At 45.2% G+C, this 25694-nt stretch overlaps 1 protein-coding gene across 2 annotated transcripts in view; it reads right to left on the bottom strand.

The window, feature by feature from the left end:
- Positions 1-29: 29 nt before the first annotated feature.
- GLT8D2 (glycosyltransferase 8 domain containing 2) overlaps positions 30-25694 on the bottom strand; it is a 34285-nt gene continuing 8620 nt past the window's right edge. The window contains exons 2-10 of one of the 2 annotated variants that reach the window (XM_040984642.1): positions 21889-21935; positions 21111-21203; positions 13345-13516; positions 10645-10762; positions 8216-8300; positions 7666-7778; positions 5492-5658; positions 3712-3824; positions 30-390 (exon numbers count right to left, since the gene is read on the bottom strand). In XM_040984642.1, coding sequence (XP_040840576.1) covers positions 221-390; positions 3712-3824; positions 5492-5658; positions 7666-7778; positions 8216-8300; positions 10645-10762; positions 13345-13516; positions 21111-21203; positions 21889-21907 — 1050 coding nt within the window. In that variant the 5' untranslated portion in view covers positions 21908-21935 and the 3' untranslated portion in view covers positions 30-220. Of the gene's footprint in view, positions 391-3711; positions 3825-5491; positions 5659-7665; positions 7779-8215; positions 8301-10644; positions 10763-13344; positions 13539-21102; positions 21204-21888; positions 21936-25694 lie in introns of those variants that run through there. The other variant, XM_040984636.1, reaches the window with a different exon arrangement.

Below are 25694 nucleotides of genomic sequence, written 5' to 3' on the forward strand. Positions count from 1 at the left end.
TCTCGCTCCCAGAACCATGGTCTCCACAACAACCACTTGTGCTTAAGGCAGCACGTCCATGCTCCCTGGTCCAAGTCCAGTCTGCACAAAGAAGTTTCTGGTTCTCATGTGGGGGATCAGCTGTGTGGAAGGCACTGCTCATAAAGAACAGTGCGATAGAAGGCTACAAAGGGACAGTTCCACCTTTTTATATAGGGAGTTTTTAAAATGTTGAGTACTATCAGCTATTGTGACGGAGTTTAAATATCCCAGCAGGGTCGGGGACAAACCAGCTTTCCCATAAGTCGTTGTGAACACTTGGGAAGTCCCAGGGTTTGTGCCTTCCATTCCAGTGCAGTAACTTGGCTTCCTGCAGGAAGTGCTCCGAGTACCTGGCGTCAGGATTCCAGCCTGTGTCACAAGCAGAGGGAAAGAACAGGCTTGTTAGAGAATACAGTCTTTACGGTAGCTTTGAATAAGTTCATGTTCTGAGAAAAAAACAAAGGCTTTTGCCATGAGGAATTTCCACCCACCGCAGATCTCCAAAGCGGCCATAATTTACAGTCTGCGATGTTAGTAATGTTGTGCGTGCCTACCTGTACAAAGAAGTGTGTTCCAAAAAATCCATGGGAAATGGAAGTAAGAGATAAGCTGATTTTGCTACAAAAGGTTCTGAAATTCATGTTTCCATGGAAGGGAATTTAGTGTTTTTTCATTTATTAGGATTTATTTGAAAGGCAGAATACCAGGGAGACAGACAGCACTTGTCCTGGGCACTGGTTCACACTGCCCCCAAGTGGCCACAGCAGACACGGGGGTAAGCCACAAGCCTGCAGATCTATCCAAATTTCCCATCAGGTAGTGGGGGCCCAACTACCGAGGTTTAATTATCTGCTGCCTTCTCTGCTCTAGCATGGAGCTAGATAAGAAGCATAGCAACCAGGACTTGAACAAGCTCTGATACAGGGTGCCAGCAGCACAAACAGAAGCTTAACCTACCTCACCACAATGCCAGCCCCTCAGGGGCTTTTTTTTTTTTTTTAAGATTTTTTAATTTTTATTGTAAATTTTTAGAGAGAGGAGGAGAGACAGAGAGTAGGATCTTCTGTCTGATGATTCACTCCCCAAGTGACCGCAATGGCTGGAGCTGAGCCGATCCAAAACCAGGAGCCAGGAACTTCTTCCGGGTCTCCCATGCGGGTGCAGGATCCCAAGGCTTTGGGCCATCTTTGACTGCTTTCCCAGGCCACAAGCAGGGCGCTGGATGGGAAGAGGGGCTGTCAGGATTAGAAACAGCACATTCAAGGCAATGGCTTTAGCTGCTAGGCCTTCCCCCTCAGTGTTATTTTAAAACATCTCCAAGGCCACTGAGTAGAGAGGACAATTAGCAAGAACATGTTAGTCTGATTTATGATGTTGACAAAGTCTGGCTTAGTGTTTGTAAAACTAGCTGAGAAGGTGGCTGCACAGCTGGTTTCCAGCTGTAGTACGATAACGAGTGATTTCTAGGTGCAGGCAGTCTGCACAAAGGAAATGCTCTGTGAGTGAGGGCCGTGCCCAGTGAGTGCCTCCTTCAGAGTTCTGTGAGTGAGGGCCAAATTTAACGCCTGTTAGTGTTAGATTGCTTTATGCCTTCAAAACACCAAAGTATTTGTGTAGATACAGCTTTACAGATTATCCCTGATTCCAGATCCTTCCAGAGTAAAATGACAGCTCTCATTTCTACATGTCAGTAAGCTCAGAAAGTAAGCTATATCATAACATGCAGTGCACCGTCTCTGTTCCAGGACCACAGCACATTCAGACCTTATCATGGTACGCTCTGTATAGACCTACTTTGATGGAAATTTCTGTACACAGAAATGCCATTTGATTTAAAGCCTAAAGTTACTACACACCAAAAAATGACCACACTAGGACCTGTAGTGTCCCTTGGGTGCCCGCAGATGCTCAGGAACATCGAGAGCTTCAGTAGGGGACATGTAAGTGCACACAGGACTGCTAAGAGCAGACCAATACCCGGCATCCATAGTTAATGTCTGCTTTCGTTGTAGCAGAAGCAGGGATCTTTTCAGGACTGTGAGAATTGGAAGTAATACTTTTATCAGCCCACCATAGGCCAGTGCTTAACATGAGTACTTAGTCAACACGTTCGTATCCATTCTCTAAATCCCCAAGGTGAAAACAGAAGCCTTTTTGATGACTCCTTTGGCAGTAAACCTTAAATCGCACACAGAGTCACATTTCCCGTTTTTAAAATCTAAAGTATTTCCAAATTTCTCAACAATCCTGGCTCACTTTGTTAGGGGCCGGTGTTGTAGCTTAGCCAGCAAGGCTGCCAACTGCAACACCTGCATCCCATATGGGTACTGCTGGTGTCCCAGCTGCTGCACTTCCAATCCAGGATCACAGCTGATGGCCTAGAAAAGCAGTGGAGGGTGGCCAAAGTCATGGTTCCCTGCTACCCAGGTTGGAGACCAGATGAAGCTTGTGGCTTAGGCGTGGCCTGCCCCTGGTCATTGTGGCCATTCAGGGAGTGAGCTGATGAATGGAATGTAATCTTTCTCTTCTTCACCATAAGTCTGACTTTCAAATAAATAAAATCTCTAAAGAACAACAAACAAAAAAATATGAATGTGTTCCCAATGCCAGACTCTTCTAAAAAAAAAACAGTTCATGTGTATTTGATTCTAATTGATTCACCTAAGATTACATAATGGCCGATTTGGGCTCCAAATTCATAGCGTAGACCTGCATTCTTGGAGTAAACAAAACACGGGTAAATAAGTGTCTGTTAATTGTGGGGCTGGCTCCATGGCACTGGCATCTCATATGGGCACCTGTTTCGAGTTTCAGCTACTCTACATCTGACCCAACTCCCTGCTTATGGCCTGGGAAAGCAGAGGAGGATGGCTCAAATTCTTGAGTACGTGCATGCATGTGGAAGACCCAGAGGAGGCTCCAGGCTCCTGGCTTCAGATCAGCTCAGCTCCAGCCGTTGCAGCCATTTGGGGAGTGAGCCAGTGGATGGAAGGTTTGTCTCTCTGTCTCTCCTTCACTCTGTAAATCTGCCTTTTAGATTAAAATAAAGAAAGCTTTAAAATGAGAGAGGGCCTGGTGCAGTAGCCTACCGGCTAAAGTCTTAGCTTCACACCAGCCAAGATCCCATTTGGGCGCCAGATCTAATCCATCCTGGCAGCCCCACTTGCCATGCAGCTCCCTGCTTGTGGCCTGGGAAAGCAGACGAGGACAGCACAAAGCCTTGGGACCCTGCACCCGCATGGGAGACCCGGAAGAGGCTCCTGGCTCAGCTCCAGCCGTTGTGATCATTGGGGAGTTCTTCTCTGTCTCTCCTCTCTTATATCTGACTTTACAATAAAAATAAATAAGTCTTTAAAAAGAGAGAAAGAGAGAGAATGTAACGCCAGCTCATCTCAGACAACCATAGGCCATTGTACAACTGGTTTTGTCCACAGCAGCAATAAGGCATGCAAAAAAGTCCTGAGTTACATTTTAACCACAATGAAGTCAGATAAGGCACACAATTATGTACTAATTATTCATGTAATAACTTTTCATGAATTCCTAGAAGCGCAGCCATGGTGGCTAAGGAAATCAGCTGCATTGGCAGAATCTGAGCACCGAAGTAGAGTGACACCCCAAGTCATGAGGAGTTGTACCTGTTCACTGGGTCTACCAGATGGACATTTGCAGTTTCTCTGGAACACTTACCCAGGTGCCTGATGTGCCACAGGGGGTTGATGGTGGAATGTTTCCCATGAAACACGATCAGCATGGGAGAGGTGGCAACCCCTCCACCCAGGGAGCTGCTGTACAGGTTCTCCCTAGGATGGAATGGAAAAGTGTCATTTGGCCTGAGTCCCCACAAACTCAGCGTACAACTAAACACTTTTAAAATATGTACACGGTGCACTCTGTTAGAATGCCAGGAGGTCATAACACACATCACCCACATTCACAGAGTGTCGATTTTTTTTTTTAAGATTTATTTTTATTGGAAAGGCAGATATATAGAGAGGAGGGGAGACAGAGAGGAAGATCTTCCATCTGATGGTTCACTCCCCAAGCGGCTGCAACTGCTGAAGTTGAGCCAATCTGAAGCCAGGAGACTCTTCTGGGTCTCCCATGCCAGTACAGGGTCCCAAAGCCTTGGGCCGTTCTCGACTGCCTTCCCAGGCCACAAGCAGGGAGCTGGATGGGAAGTGGAGCCATCAGGATCAGAACTGATGTACACATGAGATCCCGGTGTGTTCAAGGCGAGGACTTTAACTGCTACGGTATCATGCTGGGCCTGAGTGTTGATGTTTTAATAGTACTTTGTCTACTATTAAAGATCAAATTCTGACCCTGTATTAGCTGGGTTAACTTACAAATTCAAGGTTATGATGGTATTAAGATATCCAGATTTAAAAAAAGACTGAAATGGATGGGGCCAGCATTGTGGTGTAACATGTTAAACCTCAGCCTGTGACACCGATATCCCTATGATTGCTGGCCCACACCCCAGCTGCTCCACTTCCAACCAGCTCCCTACAAACGCACCCGAGCAAGCAGCAGAAGTAGCTCAAGTATTTGTGTCCCTGCCACCTAAAGGGGAGACCTTTACTAAAGAAGATTCTGGCTTCAGCTTGGTCTAGCCAGCATTGTGGCCATTTGGGGAATGAACCAATGAATGGAAGATCTCTCTGTTTCTCCCTCACTCTCTCTGTGACTGCCTTTCAATTTTTTTTTTTTTTTAACAACAAAAAGACTGTGACGCCAGTGCCATGGCTCAACTAGCTAATCCTCTGCCTGCAGGCGCTGGCCTCCCAGATGGGCACCAGTCTGTGTCCCAACTGCTCCACTTCTGTTCGGCTCCCTGCTTACTGTCTGAGAAAGCAGTGAGGGATAGCTCAAGTCCATGGGACCCTGCACCCCTGTGGGAGACCAGAAAAAACTCCAGGCTCCCAGCTTCAATTTGGCTCAGCTCCAGCTGTTGTGGCCAACTAAGCAGTGAACCAGTGTCTCTATGTTTCTCCTCTCTGTAAATCTTTAAAAAAAAAAAAAGTGGTTCATATTTTTTTTTAAAAAATGACTCATAAAACACAATGATAGGATAATAGTGGCTGGGTTACAGTTACTTTACTTTTAAACATTAATAATGAAAAGTTGTAATTTTAAAAAATCAACCTTAAAAGGCGAAAGTGACATGACATACTCCTTAAGCATAAATTTTCATCAGGACAAACGTGACTAACGTAAAGGAGGTGACCAGTGGAGAATATTCAAGTCACACTGTTGTTAGGACAGTGCATGAGGCTCCTTCACAGGAGCTTGGTTCTTCTGATATCAGTTGAGGAGAGATTTTTATCTACTGCCCCCATTTTCTTTCTCAAAAGTGCCTCTATAAAAAAAAACCCTGTGAAACACATCTAACCCCTGAGCTATGCATAGAAAATGAACAGAATTATTTTATGCCCGAGCATGGGAAGAATGCTAACCCAACACATACTCCACATTTTTCTGCATCCATTTCTCCAGTTGCTTGGTGATACGCTGGTGTTTCCATTCCGTCATGTTGGCTACAATCACGCCGGGATTGAAAGAGCAGGTGCTGGGGCTGATGCCAAGGTCCTTTATGGTCTTCTTCCGATAGTCCAGATAGCCCATGTATGTGTTCTGGAAAGGAATGGGGCACATGTGCTTTTGAGCTGTCACTTCAATCTCCACCTTTTTCATTGGCTACTTCCTCGCTGGTTCTGCTTGCTGGTCTGTCTTCCTCTAGAGGCCCAGTGCTCCACTCTCACCCCCAGCACCTGTTCCCTTTGCTGGCACTGACTGCCAAGCAGCCACATCGAGGCTCTTGGCTCTGACTGCCGTCTGTCTGTCAGCTTTGCCCTCTCCCCAGAGTCCAGTTCCTGCTGTCTGCCAACTCAGTGTCTCCTGCTGTATGCTTACTAGGGCAGCTCCAAACGGGTCCTAAGCCCATGCCAAGCCTGCTTTGCCTCTACCTGCTCCACCCCTGTGAGTGGCCACTCTGTCCTTCTGGTTCCTCGGGCAGGAGGCCCAGAGCAATAGGTTTTGCCCTGACTTCATTCTCACCCACCTCTCATCCAAGTGCATCAGCAAGTCCTGTTGCTCACACCTTCAAAGCATGTCCAGGAACGACTGCTCCTCTTGCCTCAACTGCCTGTTCCAGTCACGGGAATTTCTGCAACTGCCTCCTCACCAGGTCCCTACTTCCGCCCTCAAGAACTCCACTCTGTCTCTGCATCACTCATTTCTTCACCGCCCTTTCAATGATGTCCTATTTCATCCATGGTAAAAAGCCAGAGTTCCTAAAATGCTTGCCATGTGCTACACATTTTAGCCACCCATTCCTTCTCCAATTTCTGCTATATTCCCCCAGTTCTTCTGACACCAGGTTCGCTCAGGCCCTTTGCACTGGCTGTTGGCTTATTCCTGGAGTGTCTGCTCCTTCAGTACCTGCCTCGATGTTTCACTCAGTTCTCCCAGGTAAGGGCACAAACCACACCAACTCTGTGGAGCCTCACCCAATTTCAATACAACCCCACCTCTGCTGTGATTCTTGGTTACATAATTCACTTGTTCACTGTCTTCTCCTTGGAATGTAAGCTACACAAAGGCAGCAATTCAGGTTTTGTTCCCTGTTTTACCAGGACCCAAAGCAGGATAAGTAAGCATGGATAAGTAAGTAAATAAATGTAGTGGGAGGAAGCATATATTCTTTCATCCAAAGAGATCATCATAATGCACTTTAATACAATGTTCCTAAATATGACTCCAGGGTGGCAGAAATACTCGAGCACTTTCTGGGTACCAGGCACTGCCCTAAGAAATTTCTAGGCATTACTTCATTCACAGCATGTCTTTGCTCATTTAATTCCCACAATCACTGTACAAGTGAAGTATGACTAGTACTTCTGTTGCCAACTAGTGGCAGGAAGGGGGGATGATTGGCCAGGCAAATTGCCCAAGGCCATAAAGCTAGTGACAGCACCAAGGTTCTGAGACAGTTGGATCTGGTACCAGAACCTACACGTTAAGATGCCTTAAATGTCACAAAAATAAAATGATTTGCCAAACATGCTTTTGAAGGACAGCATACAATTCATAAATAATAACCCCTCATATTTCAAAACCATTCCTCAGTTTCAGTATTAGACATAGGTTCAGTTTCCCTTATTTCCACCAGGGTAAAGAGATACAGATATCTCTGAACAAAATACTTTGTCCTACTAAAAGGTGATGGGAGAGCAATGGTCCCAACTCCACAAACAGAGCCAGCATTTCAGCAAGTGTCTTAGTGAATGCATCAAGTCTGTAACAGTGTGGTTAGGAACACCCCAACTAAGTCATTTCTGGAGCTGGACACTTGGACATGGCATTATTTCATCTCAGCTCAGAAACTGCAACCTAGGACAGCTTCTAGGTCTCCGATAACGGAAAGTAGGACTTTGCAGGATGAAAGTGACTGGCCCCAGAGATGATAAGGAACAGAGCTGTGGGAGGAACGGGAAGACCAACCCCATGCACTGCTCCCCTCTTTCCCACCAGCAGCACACACAAATGGGTTTCCCAGGTGTGTAGGGTATGTGTTCCAAGTTGAAAAGCAGGCAGGGTCAAAGCAGCAGAGAGCCGGGTCTTGGAGTCAAGTGTCCCTACCTGAAGTCCCACTAGTCTGCTTATATCCTGGGAAGAGGGCAAATCGCAGTCATCAGAGAAAGCTGCTGCATGGCCCAGGGCCAAGGTGGTGTCGTACAGCTCTTGGATGTCACCTGCATTGAGACGTGTCACAGTTTAAATGGGACAGTGTTTGTGCAGGCTGGGCAGTCTTAGAGCTCAATTCCTGAGGTTTCTGTAAAGGAAGACTATGAGATCCCTGATTCCAGTGGATGGGCAAGTTGCATAGAAGCTTGTGCCAATTGAGGAAAAACACTTAATAGATTCAAACTAACATCAAATTTCATTTCAGTTGCTGTACAGGTAGCACACCAACACTTCTTGCAGGTGTGGGTACATAGTAGTCCTCAGAAAGGCAACTGGATTGTCTGGGAGAGTTTATCTCCTTGAGAAAACTTCCCATTGTACAATAATGCTGCATCCCAAGATTAGTTAGCAAAATCACTCAGCAACTAGCTGCAGGGAAAGCGAGGGAACACGTGATGTTCATCAGAGAGCCTTTCCCAAGGGTTCAGGCAGTCAGCGAGTCTACCTTGTACAATGACGTCATCGTCCAAGTAGATGACTTTCTCATGCTGGTGGATCAGCAGGGGGAGGTAAAATCGAACAAAGTTCAGCTGTTAAAACAAAAACACAAACAGGGCGTGCAGCTTGGACCGTGGCCTCCATTCAGCTCCAGGTTTGGAACAGAATACAGAGTTACACAAACACCTCTCCCAGCTTCTTCCTGTCCCATTGTTACTGAACCCTGGGCTGATTTCAGCACCAGCAGACCAGGAACTCTCCCATGCCACATACACTTTCTACTTTCCCCAAGTTGCTGTGGCAGGCTGGCAGAGGCCTCCTGGTCTACCTTTAAGGGAAAAACCAGGCTGTCTTTTTTTTTTATTTGTTTTTTTTTTTAAGGATTTATGTATTTATCTTGTATTGGAAAGGTAGATTTTTTTATGGAAAGTCAGAGAGTTCATCCATCCACTGGTTTACTCCCAAAATGGCTGCAATAGCCAGAGCTGAGCCAGTCTGAAGCCAGAGCATCTTCTGGGGCTCACCACATGGGTACAGGGTCCCAAGGCTTTGGGCTGTCCTCTACTGCTTTCCTAAGCCAAAAGCAGGGAGTTGGATGGGGCAGTTGGGACATGAACCAGCACCCATATGGGATCTCAGCACTTGAAGGTTTAGGATTAGCCAATTGAGCCCCTGTGCTGGACCTGACTGCCTTCTGTGTTCACTCATTTTGTTAGACACCCACCACTGAATCCCACACACACAAAAGCACATGCATCATTCCCACACTTAGCTCAACCTTTTGGCTCCAAGGAGTTTTAAAGTTTCTAGTTAAACACTCTAATTCAGATTGCACTCTGACAAATACCTGGAGTTGGGGAAACATGGCATCAGAGACAAAATGCTTCGACTACTATATCCAGATGTGAAGCTACAATGCAATATGCATCCTTACTTCTAAATCAAAGATGGACTCCCAATGAAACTGCTGGACATGTCTAGACAATGGGAGGCTAGACTGTCATTGGCTATACCAGCAATGTCAGGGCACACTTAAATAACAGACGGATGGAATTATAACTTATTATGAAGGACTATACTATTATGGGGAAAATCAGTCAGGGGGAGGGAATTTGGGCATGAGGAATCTCAGACCCTACACAATTATACCATGAAATTAAAAAAAAAAAAACAACTGTAGTACATTTTCAAGAATGGGTTTAAGTAATAACTATTACCTGAAGGTGGATGCACTATCTGTACAACTGCCACAATGCCCCCTTTTCATTTTTTAAACATTTTATTGGAAAGCCAAATTTACAGAGAGAAGGAGATAAAGATCTTCCATAGACGGGTTGTTTTTTGTAAGTCTTACGATTAAATCTCTAAAAATTTCCAGGCCAGGAAAAAAAAAAACATGCGCTAGTCAACATTAGGAAGTATTATTGTATCGTGCTTTTCTTCATAGCTTCTAGCAAACCCAGAGCCAGGTCTGATGTGCAGTGGCACAGGCTGAGGTTTGAGGTGTTTTTTCCTGGCCCACTTCTAACTCCTTGTCCTATAGACATGTTCAAACACAGAAATGCATCTTACATTTCTAATGCTTCATCATGCTTAGGTAAACAGGCTTAAGTTCTTTGGGGAGCAGGTGGTTTATAAATTGTAAATGAGCAGAGGGGTAGGCGTTGGGTGTAGCAATTAAAGCACCAGTTTAAATGCCTGGTCCCACATCGAAGTTGCTGGGTTCGAGTCCTGGCTCCTCTCCTAGTTCCAGCTTCCGACTAAGACACACCTGGGGAGGTGGCAGGCAATGGCTCCAGTGCTTGGTCCCATATGGGAAACTCAGAGTTCTTGGTTCTTGGAACTTCTGCCTGACCCAGCACTGGATGTTATGGCACTTGGTGAGCGAAGCAGTGGACAGGAGACCTCTCTGTAGCTGTTCTTCTACCTTTTTGTGTCTGTCCTTCTACCTTTTCTCTTTTTAAGATTTATTTGTCTTTATTGGAAAAGGCAGATTTACAGAGAGAAGGCGAGATGAGAGAGAGATCCGTCTGTTGGTTCATTCCCCAAGTGGCCACAATGGCTGAAGTTGTGCCAATCCAGAGCCAGGAGTTTCTTCTGGGTCTTCCACACGGGTGTAGAGTCCCAAGGCTTTGGGCCATCCTCTCCTGCTTTCCCAGGCCACAAACAGGGAGCTGGATGGGAAATGAGACTTGAACTGGTGCCCATAGGGGATCCTGGCGCTTGCAAGCAAGGATTTAGCCACTAGGTTACTGGGCTGGGCCCATCTACCTTTTGAATAATTTAAAAAAAAAAAAGAGTAGTGTAAGCAGTGTTTGGTGGCAATCTAACACTGTGAGGGTCCGAAGCACTGTGCATGCCTGCTAGTGGCTGCTGCTCCCTGTGGACCAGGGCCTTCCTCAGTGCGGCCACAGCCCCTGCATGCCTCCTACTCACAGGCTGTAGCAATTCAGGCCTCGATGAGTCTGGTCGGATCTTCCCTTTGAGCACCATCGGGTTGAACTCCACAATCTTAAAGTTTATCTCTTTCAGCTTAGAATGTTCAATCCATTTCCTAAAGAGATGAGAAAAAAACATCCTCTTGTACTCGCTTCCAGGCTCTTTTCCATTTGCCTTTTGCCTCGGGATCTGTGCCTCTCCAGGAACATAAAAAGAAAATGTGTTTGGCCTATGAATCCTTTTGATTCTTTCCCCATCTGTTCTAGATTGATTTTTTTTTTTAATCTTCACATAACTCGGCAAAGGAAAGGAAGCAAAATAGTAAAAATCAAATTACTTCTTGGACTTGGATAATCTCTCCCGGACAGTGGGGGAACAAAAGCATTCTTTTTTCTTCCCAAAGCAGCATCTACAGCTCTTGAAACACACTTGGCCATGTGGTGACAGCTCTCAGTCAGGAAGAAACAAGACTTTGACCCTGCGGCTTTAACTAAAGGCATCTGCCCTCCAAGACTGACTTGAGTTCGTCTTTGTCTCTCTCTCTTTTTTAAAGATTTATTTTATTTTTATTGGAAAGTCAGATATATAGAGAGTGGAGGAGAGACAGGGAGATCTTCCGTCCATTGATTCACTCCCCAAGCAGCTGCAATGGCCAGAGCTGCACCAATCCGAAGCCAGGAGCCAGGAACTTCCTCTAAGTCTCCCATGCGGGTGCAGGGTCCCAAGGCTTTGGGCCATCCAAGACTGCTTTCCCAGGCCACAAGCAGGGAGCTGGATGGGAAGTGGAGCTGCCAGGATTAGAACTGGCGCCCATATGGGATCCTGGCACTTTCAAGGCGAGGACTTTAGCCACTAGGCCACCGTGCCTTCGTCTCTTTGACCTGAACTCTGATCTTCCACATCTGGCCTCAACTGCCACCTTCTCTTCCTCCTTCCTCTTCTCTGCCTTTCCATTTCCTCCCTCTAACAGATTGTCTTTTATACTGTCCATAATGAGATTTTTTGATACATATAATCTCAAAATAGAATTTCCAACAATTAAAGTCACATATGGTAGCATTTGTTGTGTTGCTGATTAAAATTTGACGAAAGAGTGGCTGACATTGTGGTGCAGTACATTAAGCTTCTTGGGGCATGATGGCTCAGTTGGCCGGGCCTCCCCGCTTCAAGTGCTGGGATCCCATGCAGGCACTTGTTTATGCCCCACTGCTACACTTCCCATCCAGCTTCCTACTTGTGACCTTGGAAGGCAGAGGAGGATGGTTCTGGAGGAAGGTCTTTCTGCCTTTCTCTGTGGATCTGCCTTTCCACTGAAAATAAATGATTCTTTTTTTTTTTTTTTCTTAAAGCTTGCTGATACCTGCATCCCATGTAAACACTGGTTCAAGTCCTGCTTGCCCCAGTTCTGATCCATCTTCCTGATAATGTGCCTCAAAAACCAGCAGATAATGGTCCAAGCGCTTGGGCCCTGCACCTATGTGGGAGACTGAAATGGAGTTGCAGACTCCTGGCTTCAGCCTGACCCAGCTCAACTAAGATGGCCATTTGGGAGTGAACAAGCAGATTCAGAACCTGCATCTCATATCATAGTGTCTGATCTGAGCTGGGGCTACAACATACTTTATTTTTTATTTTTATTAGAAAGGCACATTTACAGAGAAAAGGAAAAACAAAGATCTTCCATCTCCTGGTTCACTATCAAAATAGCTGCAACAGCTGGAGCTGAGCCGATCTGAAGCCAGGAGTCAGGAATTTCTTCTGGGTCTCCAGAAGATTATGCAGGTGCATAATCCCAAAGCATTGGGCCATTCTGCTATCTCCAATATGGACTGGCTGTTTGTTTTTCCAGTCCATAAGCAGAGCCAGAACATGAACTGGCACCCATCTGGGATACCAGGTGGACAATTAGCTAGTGTGGCCCAGTGCACGCTTAAAAAAAAATGTATTTATTGTAAGTCAGAGTTACAGAAAAAGAACACACACGTACGGGGGCCTGGGGGGAGATGGAGAGAGACCTTCTATCAACTGGGTTATTCCTCAAATGGCTGTTATCAATCAGGGCTGAGAAGCCAGGAACTTTTTTTTTTTTCATTTAAAAGTCAAATTTACAGAGAGAAGGAGAGAGAGAAAAATCTTCCATCCATTGGTTCACTCCCCAAGTAGCCACAATGGCGAGAGCTGAGCCAGAGAAGCTAGGAGCCTGGAGCTTTTTCCAGTCTTCCACATGGGTGCAGGGTCCCAAGGTTTTTGGGCCATTCTCAACTGCTTTCCCAGGCCACAAACAGGGATTTGAATGGAAAGAGGGGCTGCTGGGATTAGAACCACTGCCTATATGGTATCCTGGTACGTTCAAGTCAAGGACTTTAGCTACCAGGCCAGGCCCCAGGAGCTTTTTTTGTCCAAATTTCTCATGTGGGTTCAGGAGCTCAAAACACTCGGACCCTCCTCCACTGCCTTCCCAGCGGCATTACCAGGGATCTGGCTCAGAAATGAAGCAGTGGGACTTGAACTGGCACTCTGATATGGGATACTGGCATTGAAGGTGGCAGCTTAATTTGCAGTGCCATAACAGTGATCCCCAGCCCTTGTTCATCCTAACGGGAATTACCAATCCAAAAGGAAGATGATTCACTCAAGGAAAGCTATGAAGAGTGAAAGTTGGCAGAATGCTCCCCCAATGTGTCACATACAAATTACCGAATCCGAGTCAGAGTGTTCCGCAGTCCAACCACATAGAAGAGAATGTTGGCGTCGGTGTTGCTGTAGATGCTGTTGATGGCAGCCATGGCAGCACCCATCCTCCCCGCGGCCGCACAGATCACCACGGGAATCTCCTCCTCCACTTCCTCTGGAGTCTCGGCGTCCTCATCTGCAAACATCCAAATCAGTGCCTTAGAATAGAACGAGCTTGCACAGGTGCGCCAGTGTTAGCTGTCCCCCACACTCCTCAGGTTAGGCTGCACAGTGTAGAAGGGACTGCTGCCCTTTTCCAATAGCCAGTTTTCTGCTTCTTCCCACAGAAAAGAATGGGGGTGGCATAGCATTGTGGCACACCAGCTGCTCCACTTCCAATTCAGCTACCTTCTGGTGTACCAGGGAAGGCAGTAGAAGACAGTCCAAGTCTTTGGGTTCCTATACCCTCATGATAGATCATGATGCAGTTCTAGGATCCTAGCTTTGGACTGCGCTTGCTCAAGTCATTGTGGCCCCTTGGGGAGGGAACCAGTGGATGCAGAATCAATGTCTTTCTCTCTCTCTCTTTGCCTCTGTGTGTGTGTGTGTGTGTGTGTGTGTGTGTGTGTGTGTGTCTCTATCACTCTGCCTTTAAAATAAAATAAAAATGGAGCCAGACACACAATAGCCAAGTGGCTAAATCCTCATCTTATATTCACCAGGATCCCATGTGGGCACCAGTTCATGTCCTGGATGCTCCACTTCCTGTCCAGCTCCCTGCTTGTGGCCTGGGAAAGTATTGGAGGATGGTCCAAAGCCTTGGGACCCTGCACCCATGTGAGAGACCCAGAGGAGGCTCCTGTTCCTGGCTTCGAATTGGCTCAGCTCCTGCCATTGTGGTCACCTGTGGAGTGAACCAGCGGATGGAAGATCTCTCTGTGTATCGTTCTCTCTGTATATCTGCCCTTGAGATATAATAAATAAATCTTCTAAAAAATAATAAAATAAAAATGTTGGGACTCTTGCTGGTACACAGCCATTTACTAAGACTATTTTTCCTACACCCTGTTGTTGCTGCATGTGATCAAGTTCAAATCCATGAGATGTTACTTCATGTGATACATGTAACTGCTAGAACTGCCCTTCAGAGGAATCTGCTTACTGCCACTCCCTTTATCCTTCCTCTTTCCCATCAGCTGAAACATTGATTTGTTGGCTGAGGTGAGAGCAGGCAACCCCAAGAGGGAGGCTACCTGTTGAGGACACCAACACCTAAAGACAAACTGAATCTTGACCTAGATGATAGTGAATCTGACGTATCCAGCTTTCACTAGAGGAGAAAGTAAATTTCTCTTTTGTTTAAATCACTGTTGTTTTGGAGCTCTCTGACAGGAGCCAGATACACACCACACACGCACTGCTGGACAACATAACAATGAGAAGCCTTCTTTGTTCAACAGCCCTCAATACCTCCCCGAGCCTCCACCTTCCCTCCACAGCTGCAGAATAAGCTGCATGTGACTCCCCTCCCCGAGCCTAGTTTCTCAACGCTGACGGCAAGAGAGGAGGAAAGTGCAAGTTCAAAACTAACACACAAAAGGAAGAAGTGACGACTGTTTCTAGTATCACTGGAAACATGCAAAGTGTTAATGCCGCAAGATCATGCTTTGCTTCTGGAACTTTCAGATATGAAGAATAATCGTCGGTATGCAGAGTGTCTGCTAGCAAACACCCACCTAATTTTCCTGAAAGTTTTCTCTCTCTACAGACGTCTTTGGGCAGCACCTCCTTCCTTCAGGGCTAGGGTAGTTCTGGCTGATATTTAATTCAATCATCAATTATGGACTTGACCTTCCAGGAACTTGCTTTGTGTCATTTGAGAATAATTATATGGGCCCCCTTTTCTCCTTGTACATCATTCCCTCCAGCTAGCAAGGACATTTGAAATTTCCATCACCAGAACATTGTTTTTAGGATGATTGATTGACATGAGAGCGTAATTATAATATGCAAGCATTATAAAAAGAGGAAATACAAAATTCTCTCTAGTAGCTGATACCAATGTGAGACATGCATATTTTTAAATGTTCCTATATTTATTTGTATGATTATGAAAGATTGTGTCTTATATTTTCAGATTATCTAAAACAGTCACAAGTTATTTATGTAAATAGGGCAAAATATAGTTTCTCAAGGTCTGTTCCTTATGGCCTCGATTGTCATCCTGGGAGGTCCCCAGACCAAGGGTATTTTATCCACAGGCAATGAAGTGATCTGCCTGAAATGCAAATCTGTCTGTACTTTATTGCCGAGAGTCCTTCAGTATTTCCTAAAAGGTAAAAAGCCACATTTCTTGGTTAGCCACCCAATATCCCTCCCAAGTCATCCCATGCTCACCTCCCCAGCCTTATTGGCTCCCATGAGAGCAAGATCAAACTCATGGCCCTCCTAGCATGATTCCACGCTGTCTGCTGCCTCAGGGTCTTTGTGCACACTCGTCCTGATGCCTGGGATGCTCTTTGAATCCTTTCTTGCAGGGCAACCTCTTTCCTGCTCATTCTGGTTGCAGTACAGACTTCAGGGAGCCTCTAACAGCTCTATACCCAAACCAGCCTGTCCCTTGGTTTTCACCTTGTGATGGGAGTGACTACATTGCCACGAGTCTGGATGCATGTCTTTCCTGTTACACTGGCTGTTCTGTGTGGCAGAGATGGTGTCTTGCTCATCTGTGTCCTCTATACCTACCCTAGTGCACGGCACACAGCAGACGCTCCTTACACGTGGATGGGTTTATTAGACACTACTATTTGAGCACTCATCACACTGTACTGGAAGAATTTACATGTCTGTCTGCCCCCATTGGACCATAAGCCCATGAATTTGGCATATTGAAAGTACATAATCAAAGGTTGCTGAAAGGAATGATATTGAACTGATGGATTGGCTCTAAAGAATCGGATCATGGAACAATGATTCATGGTCTATACCTAGGAACAAAGTGATAAGGAAGAGCTGAGAAGCTGAGACACAGCCCAACTGCCAAGCCCAAGGAAGTCTTTCACAGACAACAGGCAGCAGGAAGTGGGAGAGAGACAGCATCCCAACAGTACAGCATTGAGTGGACATTACCCTGCCACACTTCTGAAGAGTCACTCCACCAGAGAAGCAGGGAGCAACCTCAGCCAAAAATACTGATCTCTTCCAAGAAATCTCTCCTGGACAGAACGAAGAATGAAGGACCGTTGAGCAAACGCAAGGGAAGGCTAGCCAACTGTAGATTCCCCACTAATGCTCCTCTCTTGGCAACTTTTTCGGGCATTGTCTGTTGAACTATTTGTATCCATTGGTACCTGAGCCAATCTATTTAAAGATTTGGCTGTGGGCCCAGCATGGTGGCTAGTGGCTGAAGTCCTCGCCTTGAACATGCCCAGATCCTATTTGGGCACTGGTTCTAATCCCAGCAGCCCCGCTTCCCATCCAGCTCCCTGCTTGTGGCCTGGGAAAGCAGTTGAGGATGGTCCAAAGCCTTGGGACCCCACACCCATGTGGGAGACCTGGAAGAACTCCTGGCTTCTGGCTTTGGATTGGCGCAGCTCTAGCCATTGTGGCTACTTGGGGAGTGAATCAATGGATGGAAGATCTTCCTCTCTGTCTCTCCTCTCTATATGACTTTACAATAAAAATAAATAAATCTTAAAAAAAAAAGATTTGGCTGAGGGAAAACATATGGTGCCTAACAAAATGAGAGAACAAAATGACAATGACAGGATGAACTGGAAAGGACATTGCCTGAGTTCCTTTCCACAAGCTGATCTTAATTGTGGAAGAGGTGAAATATCTGCTCTGTCAAGGTCAATACCCAGAATCCCATTTAGAAAAGGATTATTTTAGCCCCAAAGTACTTTGCTGCAAATGAGACGGGAATGAGTTGCCAGCACACTAACTGCAAGGAAATGATCAAGAGAATACCTGTGTGTCATTGTTGCTAAGACACACAGAATGGCATGAAGATTTTGTCACATTGCAACCTCACCAGGCCTCTGAACACCAACTGATCACACTTGTTCTTTAAATCATTGTGGCTTTTTAAATTATAGAAATAATATGTATTTTGTTTTTTAGAGACTTGTTCATTTTTGTTGGAAAGGCAGACTCACAGAGAGGAGATTCAGTGAGAAAGATCTTCCATTTGTTGGTTCACTCCCCAGGTGGCCACAATAGCCAGAGCTGAGCTGGTCTGAAGCCAGGATTCTGGAGGTTTTTCCAGGACTCCCACACCCCTCTCACATGGGTACAGGATCCCAAGCTCCTGGGTCATCCTCTACTGCCTTCCCAGGCCACAAGCAAGGAGCTGGTTGGGAAGTATAGCTACCAAGACAGAAACTGGTGCCCATTGGGGATCCTGGTGCTTGCAAGGCGAGGATTTAGCCACTGAACTATCATGCCAGGCCTTAACATGCATTTCTTGAAATAATTTCAGCTCAAACAGAAGAGTATCTGGAAAAGTCATGACTGTATTTTTTAGGCGTCTCCACTCTCACTCCCAAGGCAGAGGCAGGTTACCCATATGGTGATTGCCCCCAAAACCTTTTTCAGGCAATTACATGAATAAGAGAAATGCACCACACATATGTATATTGAGTCACACTTTATCATACTTTTCTGCCATCTGCATTTCCTATTTAATCTACCGTTATCATCATGTCTATCAATACCTCCTGCTTCTGAAAGGAGTTTCCTAAAGTGGATTTATTTTCACTGTAACATTGAATGGGTTAACTGTAACACTGGATCCCCTCTGTGTGGTCCAGACACTTTGTTTATCTGTGGATAACCGACAAATTGGTCAGGATGCACATTTCCATGCAGTTGTTTCCACAGCTGCTCTAAGAATTGCCCGTTTCTTTGTGGAAAACAGAGTCTGTGGTCAGATTTACCATCCCATAGATGGGCTCATTTCTTTTTTTATTTTTAAAGATTTATTTATTTTTATTGCAAAGTCAGATATACAGAGAGGAGGAGAGACAGAAAGGAAGATCTTCTGTCCTACAATTCATTCCCTAAATGACCACAATGGCCGGAGCTGCACCTATCTGGAGCCAGGAGCCAGGAGTTCTTCCAGGTCTCCCAAATGGGTACAGGGTCCCAAGGCTTTGGGCTGTCCTCAACTGCTTTCCCAGGCCACAAGCAGGGAGCTGGATGGAAAGTGTGGCTGCTGGGATTAGAACCAGCACCCAAATAGGATTCTGGCACATGCAAGGCAAGGACTTTAGCCACAAGGCCACCACCCTGGACCCTAATTCAGCTCTTTAGTAATGCACTTGGCAAAGGTAGTGGAAGATGGCTGAGTTGCTGGACCCTTGAACTCACATGAAAGTCCTGGATAAAGCTTACAACTCTGACCTGGCCCATTCCCAGCAATTGTGACCATTTGGGAAGTAAACCAGCACGAGGTCTTTCTCTCTTATGCTACCTTTCAAGTTAATAAATAAGTCTTTAAAAAAACTCACCTACTTTAAGTGCTCAGTGATTTTTAGTATATCGATGGATTTGTGCAACCATCACCACAATCTAACTTGGAATACTTTCTTTACCCCAACTGCTAATCTGCTTGTTGTCTCCCTAGCTTTGCCTTTTCCATCAATTTTCACACAGGTAGAATCATACAATGTGGTGCCTGGGTCTTCCTTCTTTCACTGAGTACACTGTTTGAGATTCACCCGCGTTGAGCTTGCATCAGTAGTCTGTTCCTCTGAGTTCCTGGAAAGTACAGCACTGTGTGGACATACTATGTATCCTCTACCCCCCCCCCCCACTGGTTGACGTATGTTGGACTCTTTCCAGCTTATGGCTGTTATGACTACCATCCAATGAATATTCCCATACTGTATGCCTTTGTATGAGAATCAGCCTTTTCCCGTATGCTCCCAATATACATTTAGACCAATTATATGTGTTCTCAATATTTTAAAATGCTTTTTCCTAATCAAAAAAATACCAGAGGGCCCGGTTAGGTACCCTAACTGCTAAAGTCCTCACCTTGAATGCACTGGGATCCCATAGGTTTGCCGGTTCATGACCTAGCTGCTCCACTTCCCTTCCAGCTCCCTGCTTGTGGCTTGGGAAGGCAATTGAGGACAACCCAAAGCCTTGGAACCCTGCACCCGCATGGGAGACCCGGAAGAAGCTTCAGATTGGTGCAACTCCAGCCGTTGCGGCCACTTGGGAAGTGAATCAGCATATAGATCTCCCTCTCTGTCTCTTCTATCTGTATATCTGACTTTCCAATAAAAATAAACTAAATCTTAAAAAAAAAAAAAAAATAGGGCCCGGTATGGTGACCTAGCACTAAAGTCCTCGCCTTGAACACACTGGGATCCCATATGGGTGTTGGTTTTAATCCCGGCAGCTCCACTTCCCTTCCAGCTGCCTGCTTGTGTCCTGGAAAGGCAGTCGAGGACAGCCCAAAGTCTTGGGACCCTGAGCCCATGTGGAAGACCCAGAGGAAGTTCCTGGCTCCTGGCTTTGGATCCGTGCAGCTCTGGCTGTTGTGGTCACTTGGGGAGTGAATCATTGGACGGAAGATCTTCCTCTCTGTCTCTCCTCTTCTCTGTATATCTGACTTTGCAATAAAAATAAATAAATCTTTAAAAAAAAAAAACAGAGGTAATGTCAGCTTTATGAGAGTAGGGACATTCCCTTGTTAATTGTTATGTATCTAGTCCTTAGGCTCTGGGAGTTGTAAAGATTTATTTTTTTATTTAATTTCTTAAAAGGCAGAGCAACAGAGAGGGGCCAATACCTTCCATGCACTGGTTCACTCCCCACATGCCCACAGGAGCCAGGGTTGGGCCAGGGTGAAGCTAGAAGCCAGGAATTCCATTCTGGTCTACCAGGTTGGGAGCAGGAAGCCCAGTACTCGGGTTATCATCTTTTGCCTCCTTGGCACGTTAGTAGAAAGCTGGACTGGGAACAGATTCGGAATTTGAATTGGCACGCTGATACTTAATGTGAACATCCCAAGCAAAAACTTAACCTACACCACAATAGCTGCCTCTCAATTCTGGCCTTTTTCAAAAATGTGGAATAAACGTATATAATATACCATTGTTTCAACTGCATTTTGTCTTTGGCTGATGCACTTAGGGGTGCTATTTTTCTTTTCTGTATTTCCCATAAGTCAGTAGATCTGCTTGACGAGTGTAAGTAGAGGAGCTGAAGACAGATTGACTTTGTATATGTGTTGAGGTTCCCAAAACACCTTCTCACTCAGTTCACCCCTGAGGAGGGCTCTAAGGGCAGCTGCTAGAGGATGTGGAGTCAGTAAAAGATCCCTTTGAAGCTGAGAGGCAGCTGTGAGGCTGCCGGGGCACTGATGGGGATAAGTCAGCAGGAAGAGGAACAAGAGAGCAATGCCCATAAGCGTGAGGTTAGAGGGTGCCAATGGGAGGGGATGCAGAGCAATCCTGCACAGTGTGATCCGAGGGCCCATCCCATCAGCACCCACTGGAAGCATATCTGAAATGCACCTGCTCAGGCCACATCCGTTCCAGTCCTCGCAGATGCGGCTTAGGATTGTACTTAACAAGCCTGCCCCGCAGGTATTACGCATGCAACAGTGTGAAGAACACTGGTCACCACACAGCCCAGAAGGACATTCAGCACTGGTGCCAGGAACTCCTCGGGAGCTCACGAAATGGTCACTTGTCTCTGAACTCAGCTACCTATAGCACCTGAAGGAGTACATCTGAGCCATGGGCCTGGTGTCCCTGGGTTCCCCACCTGCTTACCTGCGTCATTCCTGAGCACCGTTCCCCTGTGCACTTTCTTGTACACAATCCCACAGATGGTCACAATCAGTAGGAACAGCAGCACCTGATTAACTGAAATAAAGACAGAAGCGTGTTAAAGCTTAGCCGTGGACATGAAAACACGCTGGAGAGCATGGCTCAGTGTGAGCAGATGCCTCTGCAGCTTCAGAGGAGTCTGTGGGGCCTGAAGCTCTTCTTTGACGAGAGAGCACGAGTATGAAAGTGCCCACTCAGGGCACTGTTATTCAATGGAAATTACCTTGAAATGATGCCAAAAATTGCCTGTGAGAAAGCTATCCTTGAACAGAAAAAAAATTTATCCTTGAAAAAATTTATCCTTGAAAAAAAATTTCAAGATTTATTTATTTTTATTGGAAAGCCAGATCAGATTTACTGGGAGAAGGAGACACAGAAAGAAAGATCCACTGGTTCATTCCCCAAATGGCTGCAACCGCCAGAGCTGAGCTGATCTGAAGCTGGGAGTCATGAGCATCTTCCAGGTCTTCCATGTGGGTGCAGGGTCCTAAGAACTTAAACCATCCTCTGCTGCTTTCCCAGGCCACAAGCAGGGAGCTGGACAGGAGTGGAGCAGCTGGGACATGAACCAGTGCTCCTATGGGATCCTAAAGTTTGCAAGGTGAGGATTTAGCCATTGAACCATAGCACTGGGGCCAAAAAGAGAATCTTTAAAAAGCCTCAACATCAAAACAGTCTTTTTTTTTTTAAGATTCAGGATTTTTAGAAGTTATAATCTTACTTTTTCGTAGCAGAGCCATGAGTGTTCACGTGGATAAGAATCGTGACCTGTGGATTAAAGAATATAATTATGCTTAAAAGACAATCAATTTGAAAGTCATCAACACATGTTCAGGACTAAGCCTCCTTTGAAAGCCTATTGCCTTGGGAGACATGTGGTCATCCCTCCCTGCTGTGTATCTAGACTTCTGGAAGTGAAGTCTTTCTGGAAGTTAGATATATAGAGAGGAGGAGAGACAGAGAGGAAGATCTCCCATCTGTTGATTCACTCCCCAAGTGGCTGCAATGGCTGGTGCTGCTCTGATCTGAAGCCAGGAGCCTCTTCCGGGTCTCCCACGCTTGTGAGGGTCCTAAGGCTTTGGGCCGTCTTCGACTGCTTTCCCAGGCCACAAGCAGGGAGTTGGATGGGAAGTGGAGCAGGTGAGGGATGAATGGCACTCATATGGGATTCCAGTGCATGCAAGGCAAGGATTTAGCTACTAGGCTACCATTTCAGGCCCCCGTTAAAATTTATTTTAAACAGATTTCAACTGTGGAACATTTACTCCAGGCATATTATCTGGTCAATTTCAAAATTTGACTTAATGAGAGCCAGCGTTGTGGTATGGCAAATAAAGCTGCCATTAGTAAAGCCCATATAGAGAACCAGTTCAAGTCCCAGCAGCTCTAGTTGTAATCCAGCTCCCTGCTAGTGGGCCTGGGAAAGCAACATGCCACCTCTGTGAGACGCTGGAAAGGCAGCGCCTGGTTCTCCTGGCTTAATCCTGGACCAGCTTCTAGCTATCGCAGCCCTCTGGGGAGTAAACCAGGCCACAGACATGATCTTGCTCATTCTCCTCCTGCCTCTATCCTTCTGCCTATGAAGTAAGTTTAAAAATGTTTAAAATATCTTGACTTGATAATTTTTAGATTTTAATATTCTGCATGCACTAGATTCATTTTACAGTTGCATAGCTGTATGCATTCTAACACATGTGTGCCTTCTAACAACGATCACAAGCAAGTGAGAAAATAATTTCAATCCTCCTGAAGATCTTCCCTCTACTTGCATACTCCCTAGCACCTGCTTTCTTGGCAACCTCTAATCTGTTTCCTGTTACTTTAGTTCTGCTTTTTCCAGAATGCTATATAAATTAAATCATACGGTGTGTGATGGTTTGAAACTTTCTTCTCTCACGGAGCATTGCTGTATTTGAGATTCTTACTTGTTGCTGCTGTGTGCTTAGACCTGTTTAAATTTATGTTTTATCTGAGACAGAGAGGGAGGCAGAGAAAGACAGAGATTTTTCATCTGCTGGTTCAGTTCCCAAATGGCTGTTAACAGCCAGAGCTGAGTTGATCTGAAGCCAGGAGCCAGGAGCTTCTGGGTTTCCCATATGGATACAGGGTTCCAAGCACTTGGGCCATCCTCTGTTGCTTTCCCAAACACATTAGTGGGGAACCAGATTAGAAGTGGAGCTGGCAGGAGTCAATTGGTGCCCACATAGGATGCTGGCACTGCAGGCAGAGGCTTAGCTTGATATACCACCACACTGGCCATGTACTTGTACATGTTTATCAATGAATAATATTCCACAGTATGGATATGCCATCGTGTATTGATTCATTCACCCACTAAGGGAAATTTAGGTTGCTCCTGGTGCTTTCTATTTGCTTCTGTGCAAATATTTTTCCCTCAGGAAAATAACCAGAAATGACCCTGCTGTGCCATTTGGTAGCAATATGGTTCATTCTTATAAGAAACTGCCAATTTGTTTTTCTGAATGGAAACAGAAGTTCATTTTGCACACACACCAGAAGCATTCTAATTGCTGTATCCTGCCAGCATTTTGTATTGTATTTTTGATTATGTTCTAATAGCTGTATTACATCACTATTTTAACTTACTCTTTCCTAATTACTACTAGTATAGAGAATCATATATGTTTACTAGCCATCCATTTATGGTATATATTTTGTCTATTTTATATGTTTATTGTTTCCTTATTTTTTAGTTTTGAGCATTATTTATTTATCCTGAATACAAGTCCTTGGTTAGATATATGATTTGCAAGTACCCGCCTCTAATAATTTGCCTTATCATCCTCTTAATAAGGAATTTTCCATGGCAAAATTTATAAATTTTGATTAAAATTTATCATTTTTTCCTTTCATGGATCATAATTTTGGTGTCATTGCTAAGAATTTTCAGCCTAACTCTAATGGAGAACAAGTTTCTCAGGTTTTCTTCTGAGAAGCCTATAGTTTTATATTTTGCATTTACACTTTGGTTTAATTTTTGACTATAACACAAAGTATAGCTTACAAATTCACTGTTTGGGGCTGTTGTCGTGGTACACAGTCTAATCTTCCACCTGCAGAACCAGCCTTCCACAAGGGCACCAGTTGGAGTCCTTGTTGCTCTACTTTTAATTCAGCTCCCTGGTAATGGCTGGGAGAGCAGCAGAGGATGGCCCAAAGCCTTGGACCCCTGAACCCACATGGGAGACCCAGAAGAAGCTCCTGGCTCCCAGCTTTGGGACTGGCCCAGCTCTGGTCACTGCAGCCACTTGGGGAAGTGAATTAGCATAGGAAAGACCTTTCTCTCTCTGTATTTCCCTTTGTCTCTCTGTAAATCTGTCTTTCAAGTAAACTTACATAAAATTATTTTTACAAATGTATCTTTTGATGTATGAAAATCCATTTGTTTTCAAGGCTGCTTGCCCGCCCCCTCCCTTTTTTTCTTTTCTGCTTATTTGAAAGACAAGGACTCAGATACATAGACAGAAAAAAAGATTTTCCATCCACTGGGTCCCAAATATAAGCAACGGTCAGTGCTCGCCCAGACTGAAGTCAAAATCGTAAAATTCAACCTGGATCTCTGTGTGTGCGGCAGGGATCTGATCATTTTAGGCATCACCTGCTACTGCTAGGATGCACATGAGTGGAAGTAAAAATTGGAAGCAGCATCAGAACTTCCACCCAGAGCTCCACAGCAGGAGGCAGGTGTCCCAAGCAGAGTGTTAACTTCTGTGCCACAACCTCTGCTCTCCAGGACCTTTTGTTGAAAATATTGTCCTTTTCACGAGACTGAGCTTTTTAAGTATTTCATTCCAATTTTAGGGCACATAGCAAGGATGTGATGTCCGTCACAGGGTTTGGATCTAGAAGATTAAGTGTCTTCCAAAGAAGGGAGACAGATCAACAGAGATTTTGAATTCTTTCCAGTGATCGCTAGAAAAGGGCCTTGGTGGCTCTCAGAACTCAACATCACATATTCAGGAATGTTTCTAGAATAGTCTCATGATGGATTTGCCAGGAAAAGGGCAAATCCATCATGCACAAGTTCCAACCACACATTTTCCCAAGTTTAATTGCTGTCTTGGTACTACTTGGGTTTGTTTATGCTCCAAATTGGAGAAAGTAAACTAGCTCTATGGTCTCAAAATATACCTGATGTTTTCCTAAAGTGGTTTAACAGTGAGATAAGAACTTTAGATAATAAAATTCATGTTAATCCAAAACCAAACTTTCAATTTTGCCACATTCACTTCTCAGCAGCGCTTTGTCAACAATCCCAAAAGGCAGAAACTTTCTTTTATTTTTTTCTAAAGTTAATTTAGCATAAATAGCAATTTGTCTTGAAAACTCAGTTTGTTTTAAAATTAAGTTCATCTTCCTTAGTTTCGGCCCTTCAAAGGAACTTCTGGACTTGACATTTGGCAGTAGGCGGCAGATAGCAAACAGAGAATCCGAGGTTTTTGGAAACTTTCAACGTGACGGAGCCAGCCTTATAGGAGAAATCAGAGAGGGATGGGTGTCGGTGCT

Source organism: Ochotona curzoniae, unplaced genomic scaffold (assembly GCF_017591425.1).
Source record: "Ochotona curzoniae isolate NIBS_2020 unplaced genomic scaffold, NIBS_Ocur_1.0 contig_1014, whole genome shotgun sequence".
Lineage (NCBI taxonomy): Eukaryota > Metazoa > Chordata > Mammalia > Lagomorpha > Ochotonidae > Ochotona > Ochotona curzoniae.